Source organism: Panthera tigris, chromosome B3 (genome assembly GCF_018350195.1).
Source record: "Panthera tigris isolate Pti1 chromosome B3, P.tigris_Pti1_mat1.1, whole genome shotgun sequence".
NCBI lineage: Eukaryota > Metazoa > Chordata > Mammalia > Carnivora > Felidae > Panthera > Panthera tigris.
In genome coordinates, this window is record NC_056665.1 from 58,600,896 (window position 1) to 58,608,938 (window position 8,043).

The 8,043-nt window shown below is 42.0% G+C and overlaps 1 protein-coding gene across 1 annotated transcript; it reads right to left on the bottom strand.

Annotated features, from left to right (window-relative positions):
• On the bottom strand, nt 1-5,670 carry B2M (beta-2-microglobulin). The gene is made up of 4 exons (XM_007081758.3): nt 5,555-5,670; nt 2,323-2,598; nt 1,758-1,785; nt 1-520 (listed from the first exon to the last, which is right to left on the bottom strand). The coding sequence occupies exons 1-3, from the start codon at nt 5,619-5,621 to the stop codon at nt 1,772-1,774; spliced, it is 357 nt and encodes a 118-aa protein (XP_007081820.1). The 5' UTR covers nt 5,622-5,670; the 3' UTR covers nt 1-520; nt 1,758-1,771.
• Between the last annotated feature and the right edge of the window lie 2,373 nt (nt 5,671-8,043).

An 8,043-nucleotide genomic window follows, 5' to 3' on the forward strand; every position in this document is an offset into this window, starting at 1 on the left:
TTTTTACCATTGTTTTAATTAGTAAAAGAAAATCAACAGAAGTCAAATTATATGCAACAATGGCTCTAACATGCAAGAAGTCAATAGGAATTTTATATAGGAAATGCCTTATGCACTATAACAGATTACCAATAATTTGACAGTTATCTTTCAAAACATTTCCCAATTCCCAGCAGAGTATGCAAATTGGAAGTTAATTCTAAACATGCATAGCTATATTCTTATTGAGTTTTGTGTGAAGAGACTGGAGAGTTCAGATCTGGCAAAGAAACTAATGGTGAACGTGAGGATTCTCTCCTCCCCACCCCACCTCTAAGCTTCCAGCCCTGAAACGTACATCTATATGCCTAGACAGGTCAAATATGCCAGACAGTGCCCATTAGAGAATTATCAAGTAGATTATACTTGTATTATCATCAATATAACTTTATGATTTGTATCATGGAACATAAAAGGCTAACAGCATTAAAAAGAATGCAGGATTTGGGAATAGTCCAATTTAAATGCACCATCTTCAAACCTGAAAAAAAAAGAAAAAAGGCTTGTTAGCAAATGCATTTATTTTATTTTATTTGGATTACAGATCACATCAACACACTTGTCTAACTTCTGCTGTGTAAATCACTGTTTGTAAAAGAAATAGCTGCAGACAATTATCCAAACCCATTACCAAGAGCATATCCCATGAATTTATCCCATTGGTTTTCCTATAACCTTAGAGGAAAGAATGCTGGTATTAGAGGTAGGGTCCTGGCTCTCCCATTTAGTAACTGTGTGACTCTGGGCAGGTCACCCAAACTCTCTGATGCTCTCTCAAATCGATTTCCCTGTGCTAGAACATAATGGGAAATTTGAATAGGTTTTCGCTATGATGGTACCCTATGAAGTAGAATTTCACTGAAAAGCTGTATTTTCTATCTCTGTATTCCAACCAACAATGCAGAGAAGTCCAATTCCTCCCTCTCTCACGCTGCTAGAAGTTTCTATAGATACATATATTATAGTATCTTTAAATTGCATCATAACAATGTTTCCATTTCTTGTATTTAAAAAAAAATTTTTTTTGAGAGAGAGAGAGCAAGAGACAGAGAGTGAGCAGAGAGGGGCAGAGAGAAAGACAGGGAGACAAAGAATCTGAAGCAGGCTCCAGCCTCTGAGCTGTCAGCACAGAGCCTGATGCAGGGCTCAAACCCATGAACTGTGAGGTCATGACCTGAGCCAAAGTCGGACACTTAACCAACCGAGCCACCCAGGCGCCCCTCCATTTCTCTCCTCTATTGGACTGGAGCCTCTAGAAGGCAAACACAGCGCCCACACACTAAGGCTGAACAAGAGACTGAAGGAACAGGATGTCTGCAGAATCATGTCACTCCTCTCTTCGGGCTGAATAACAAAGCAACTGCTATGCAAAGGAAGAGAACAGTTCATTTCTGAAGGCCCAGAGATGCACACTGTAGAAGTGGAAGAAGAAAGATCAGACCTTCGCAGGAAATGTAGGTAAACTGGCTGCCCCTATCCTGTTACACCACTCCAACAGCTCCTCTGACTTTGTTTAGAGGGCTAGGGACGCCAGCAGCATTAGACTAGGGCTACATACCTTTCTCATGCCACTCCACAGGAAAAGAAAATGTATTCCGTGTAGGATTATTTGCCTGCTGAAATGCTATCCTGATTAATATATTCCCTATAATGAGGGTTATCCTATTAGAGTTGTCTTTAGTCCCAGGACAGTGAAACAAGAAAGTATTTTCACCTACCTCCATGATGCTGGTTACTTATCTCGCTCTACAAAAAAGAAAATGGAGAAAGACAGTAAGTTTTACTTTTAAAATACCATATGCTAACAAATGTCTAAAACTGTTACAAATGAGGCTGTTAGAATAGCCTGCTGTCCCTAACCATGAATACTCAGTAGGGCCAACCTTGCCTACTAGGCTCAGATCCCAACCCATCAAGGGAGTACTGGATAAGGTACTAGGATAGCAGGTCTCACAAAGGCCTGTGCCTCCCTGAGACTTTTGATGGTTCTACATACCCATGAGGCTGTCAGGAAAGCCCAAAGAAGCTAGCAGGTAAGAAACATTAGGAGTTTGTGTGCATTTGTGCAATTGCTGGTTACTGCTGCTCCCTGTTTTTGCTACAGGGAAACTACTGTTTTAGGGATCATGCTGTGCAGAGGTCTCTCAAGGTGCCACTAATCAGAGCTTTACAATGTTCCCTGTCAATTGCAGTATGCAGATTTTTTTATATCAAAGCGTCTTTAAGCTGTGCCTATTCTCAGATACAACTGTCAGTAGCTAAGGAAAGAACTTAAAAACTTACCCCACATAACGACCGTGGGCTCACTGAGAGTAGTATGATTCACCTGGCAGCTATACTCATCTTCAACAGTGGGAGTAAATTCGGTGTGGACCAGAAGATAGAAAGTCCAGTCCCTGTTGAAGGACAGATCTGTCTGTTCCGCTTCCATCTTCTTTCCATTCTTCATCAAGGTGATATCAATTTGTGGTGGGTGGAACCCCGAAACGTAGCAGTTCAGAAAATTTGGCTTTCCATTCTCTGCTGGGTGACGGGAGTAAACCTGAACCTTTGGAGGATCTGAGGGACATCAAGGAAAGACAAATGAAAGTTGCACGGTATTTCACTTGGGGCCACCTTGGTCTAAAGCTAGACTGGGCAACAATGTTTAAATCTGATCACTGATTTCTCCCAATTCCATTTCCACTCTGTCTACTTTTCTAAAAAGCTACCCATTTTGAGGGATAAACCATGATTTAGTATCTTTTTCACATACTTTCTCTACTCGTGGCTTTTTGGTTTTTTTCTACAGATTTCTAGTAGTATTGTCTTCTGTCACTGGAGTTTGTGCCAAATCTTTAAGACCTTTATGTGGAGACTCTCAAGAACTTTTGATGGCTTCTCAGCACCCATATAATTCCTCAACACATGTCTCAAGAGTCCTCATGATTTGGCCCCACCCTCCTTTTCAAACTTCATTTCTCATTTCATACACTCTCCATAATAGCCACATCAAAAAACTCATGTTACTGTACTTTGTTTCAGCCTATCTTTTTTTTTTTTTTTTTTTTTTTTACTGTTTATTACTTTCTTTTTTGGTTCATGCTCCTGCCTAGACCCACACCCATCTGACTTCTCAATATGTATTAAGTGTCTAGAATAGTGCCTGGCACATACCAATTGCTCTGTAAGTGGCACATGTTGTTATTAGTATTACCTCAAACAAAACTTAAATGCCTACAGAAGTCAGAAGATACCATAAATGAGTGATATGGGCTCGGTAAGAACATTATGGAAGGGTGAAGACCGTGGCAAATGGGAAAGAACATATTCTCCATTTTGACTAAGTGGAGTAATGTGTGTAAAAGTGGGATTTGCATTTTTAATTAGCACCCTCAAGTGATTGCTACAACTAGCCATGTTGGAAATACATTGCTGCTATAGAATATGCTTTTCCAAAATGGGATGCATAACTAGATCTACCCTGGGGATATGGAAAGAAACTATCAAAAACTCTACTTCCATATTTTTCATCCAATGAAGAGAAGTATTACTGCTACTAAGCACACAGACTGACACTAATTCATGTGTATAATTCACTTTTAAATACACACACATGCAGGGTACAAGATCACTAAAAGGCAACTCCTCCATGTCCAGGATGTGATAGGGAGGAGTGCCAGGATATTCTGACCAAATATATCTGTCTACAAACACCCCATCATCAAAGGAAAGATCACCAGCCCCAATAGGAGCTACACTGGGGATCCCAATGAAGCTTTGATTTTTTTTCATTAAGTTAAAGTGAGGACAAATCAGAAAGCATTTTATATTGGAGCTTCTAATAATTAGAACATAATAAATACCACAAGAATCAGAGCACAAGTTCATCAGGCCTAGAATTCTCTCTATGAGGGAGCCAGGCAGGGTTCTGCAAGAACATCACAATAATCTCTTCTGAGAGGAAGATGAGTATCAGATAAGCCTTGGTTTGTTTCTGGGCTCAGCCACTTACTGGCTCTGTGACTTTTGGACAGTTCTTCTGAAGCTTAATTGAAAAATCAACTTATGTGCACACTGAAACAAAACCCACACAGGGACAGAGCAAAAAATAGACCTCCCCCACAACAGAAATCATCATTACCCATTTCTTATGTATCTTCTAGAAGTGATCTATTCATGGCATGTATTACCCTAGAAATTTTCAAAGTAAGATTTTTCTTTTAATGTGAGCTTATTTTTTTAAAGATTTCTATAGTTGCCAGCAAATATCAATAATAGTAACTGTGCTTTACTTTGTAAACAGATTATAAATACCTTTATCTCATGATCAAAAGATCCAGCTTCACAGAGGCTTTTGTGAGGGGAAAATGTGAGAGGGTCTGGTATATTGAAAGGTATATAGACCGTGCTCAGGATCTAGAGTGTCCATGACAGACAACCTGGCCAACCAGGTTGATTATCCTTATCACTGGTTTTACAATCTCCCTGACTTGTAAACCTTCGCTTTTTCAAAACAGAAAGTAGAGGCTTAGTTCTTATTGGAAAGAACCAGGCAAAGAGCCGAAGAGGAAGCCCTCTGTGAAGAAAAGGAAACAAGGCCCGAATGCTCTCCAGCTTGCTACAAGAATCTCACACCCGAAGGTGACAAGGAGGTACTGGAAAACCACAGGCAGTAGAGCCAAAGTTGAGCCATTTTCCCCCCAAAAATGTTCTAGTCCCCCTCGACTGTCTGCCATTTCTCCCACGTTGTGTGTTTAAGTTAAACGCTCGGTATCTCCCTTTCTTTATCTGTGAGATGCTGATGATAACCATTATATTTACATTCGTAAGCTCATCTCAAAATCAAGTGACATAAAGCACAAAAGGTCCCCGGCACGTTCCATACCAATAACTAGTAGCTCTTATGATTATTAAAAGCGACATGTAATGGCAACAAGTGAATTAAATGATGTGAAAGCGCTTTGTAACACCTCAAAGCAGTCTACAAATGCCACGTGCGGATCCCTCCCCTGTTTGTTGGGCGGGTGAACCCGCCGGGCGTGCCGGAGAAATCCGCGATCCGAGTGGAGTAGAGTTGCAGGGGACCGAAGTACCTGCGCGGTGCCTCCCGCAAGCCCAGTCGGACGTCTCCACCCATTTACAGCCTGGGATCCCGCGTCCTTAGGACCCGCCTTCCAGCCCTCCCAGGCAGCTGCGCTCGGGAAACTTGAGGTTACGCGGAAGAGAAACCCTCCCCCACCTCGGTCGTTCCGAAGTCTGTCATCACCCCGAAACTTTGTCCTGACCCACCTGGCACGGGCACGCCGAAGGCGTCCCCCGTCCCTCTCTCCCGAAGAAGTAAAAGGATACTTGTGTCCTGGGCTCACACCCCTCCCCACTGCCCGGCCACCCCACCGCTACCCGGCCCGGAGACCAAGCCCGCGGCTAGTCCCCAGGGAGGAGAAGGAGTGGGTGACTTACAGAGTTAAAGCTGAGAGAGCCAAACAGATCGGGGTACAGAAGAGGAAGGGCTAGAACAAGAGGGGACACTCACGCTGGACGGCATCCAGGTGGGACAGATAGAGCAGTCCGAGCAGGACCAAGACCACAAAACGCGCCATTGCTAGCAGAGCAGCGCCAGAAGTAGGACTGGCCAGCCAGCCCTGCGCCTCTACTTATATGCCACGCGCGCACAGCCAATCAGAACGCTTACGGCAGGGGCCGTCACTTGTCTCCTAGCGCGCGGTGCCGGGCCAGGTTAGAGAGGGGGACTTCCCCGTTTTCAGTTTCATTTTCCTATAACGTCCCTTGATGCTTAGAAAGGCTTGGGCTGGGCCGAGTAGTTTCGCTGTCTATAAACCCGCGCCCTTCGATTTGGGGTGCACGCCAGAGCTTGTGCGGAGGGCCTCCTATCCTAGAACTTCGGGCTGGAAGTACTCTGGTCCAGCCCCTCTCTGAGAACCAGCCAGCCTCAGAGTGACTTGCTTACCATGTCCCTAGCAGGACCTGAGGACATGTGGTTTTCATTCAAGAAAACTGAAGCCCAGAAAGATTAAGAGCGCGGACAAAGGATGAATGGTGTGGGGCAGAATAAGAACTTCGATTAAGAACTATGGCCCCGGAAATATAATGTAGGGTTACGGGTTCTCTGAGTAAGAAAAGCAGTCCCCAAGCCTCGAGGTCTCTTGAGGACAGCTCAGAGAACTGTCCAGAATGGACAAGGACCTTATTGCTTCCTCAATTCCTTCAGGCCAAAGTTTGCTTTTGTAAAGCCCTGTGCCAAGAAAATTTTCCCTGTATCTTCCTGCTGTTGTTTAGGTAATTTTCTTAGTTTTGTTGATTTGTGAGAAAAACAACCACTGCCAAAGCAGTAACTGCCTAGAGCTTTAGAGTTTACAGACCCCTTTAGGTACGTCATTCCTTTGGAATTACCACACTGGAATGGCGCCTGATACATAGCAGGTATTCCGTAAATGGAATGAATGAATGAATGAATGAATGAACGAACGGACGAATGATTGAATGAACAAACCGGTAAATATGTGAATAAACGGTAGGAGATAGGAATCACCCCATTAATTTTTATGAATAAGGGATAACAAAAGCTGAGACTAGGATTCAAACTTGCCTGATGCTATTGCCATTCATGCGTTAGACTCTTGGAAAATAAGGGCTCTGAAATTTTAGTGAGAATTTGGATTGCATGGGCCATAGGTCCAGCCAAAGAAGTCAAACCTACTGACTGTAAGAGCTTAACAATGTTGGACAGACCCACTAAGAAAACTTACTCTCCAGACATACCATAAAAAAGATGCTGACATCACATGACAACTCAGTCCAGCAGTCTTTTCTCAACCATGGGGGCGGGAGAGACGGAGATCTTGGAAATCACCATGGTTTTCAGTTAAAGGGAGTTGGGTTGTGATTCCCCAAAAAGCCAACAAATATGTTATGTTATAGATTTCTTTTATGTATTTTTAGACCTCGTAATAACCCCTAATGTGGAAGCCACGTCTGAACTAGAAAAACAATACTCTCCACAGATCTAATGAAATGAGATAATGCACAGAGAGCCTCACACAGTTCCTAGCAGAGTGTTTTATAATGTTTAACAAATGTACTATGATTATTGTTGTTACATACCTAGTTTTCCTACCAGCTCAATCTATAACTCTCTTGTGGTACAAGAATAATTGTCATGCATAAAGTTACAAGTAAACCAATTCTTGCTTCTCCCATTTGTGTGTGTGTGTGTGTGTGTGTGTGTGTGTGTGTGTGTGTGTGTGTGTGTGTTTAACTCATTTAAGGATCTTAAGGCCTGAAATGTTAGTGTTGAAGTGTTTTCTAGTGCCCTGAGAGTATAGGAAGACTCATGGCTATATTTTACCTCTAAATTCCCTGTTTACTACATCATAGAGAAATACTATACTTAAAATTCATTATAGATAGATTCTGACGTATTCACTTAGAAAACCAATTTAAAAAGCAATTTTAAAATGCAGCAAAGACAAAAAGATAACAATTAAAAAAAATAAAATGCAGTAAATACAGAAAAGTATATCTTCCAGTTTTCTGTGTTTGGGGAACTCCTGTATTTTCCTTGAATTTCCATTTATGACATGCTTTGAGTAGTGAGAATGAAAATGAGATATAAAGTTTGTTTGTTTTATTGAGACCGTTTGTCTAGGAGGGTAAGCTTGTAGAAATCACAAACATGGCAATTTAATAGTGTTATTTCCCAGTCGTGGGTATAGCAGCTGTACTTTTTTTTTTTTTTTTTTTTTTTTTTTTTTTTTTTTTTTTTTTTTTTTTGCCTATAGGACTCTCCTAAAAATTTTTTTACAATGAATATTAATTCAAAATAGTAAATATTTTGGGGCACCTGGGTAGCTCACTTCATTAAGTGTCCAACCTTGGTTCAGGTCATGATCTCATGGTTTGTGAGTTCAAGCCTCGCATTAGACTGTATGCTGTCAGCACTGAGCCTGCTTCGGATCTTCTGTCACCCCCTCTTTTTCTCTCTGCCCCTCCCCCACTCACACT

Coding starts and splice junctions, on each gene's coding strand:
- B2M (XM_007081758.3), bottom strand. CDS start 5,621: ATGGCGCGTTTTGTGGTCTTGGTCCTGCTCGGACTGCTCTATCTGTCC. Junction 2,599..5,554: donor CCACCTGGATGCCGTCCAGC/GTGAGTGTCCCC, acceptor GATGTCCCTCAG/ATCCTCCAAAGGTTCAGGTT.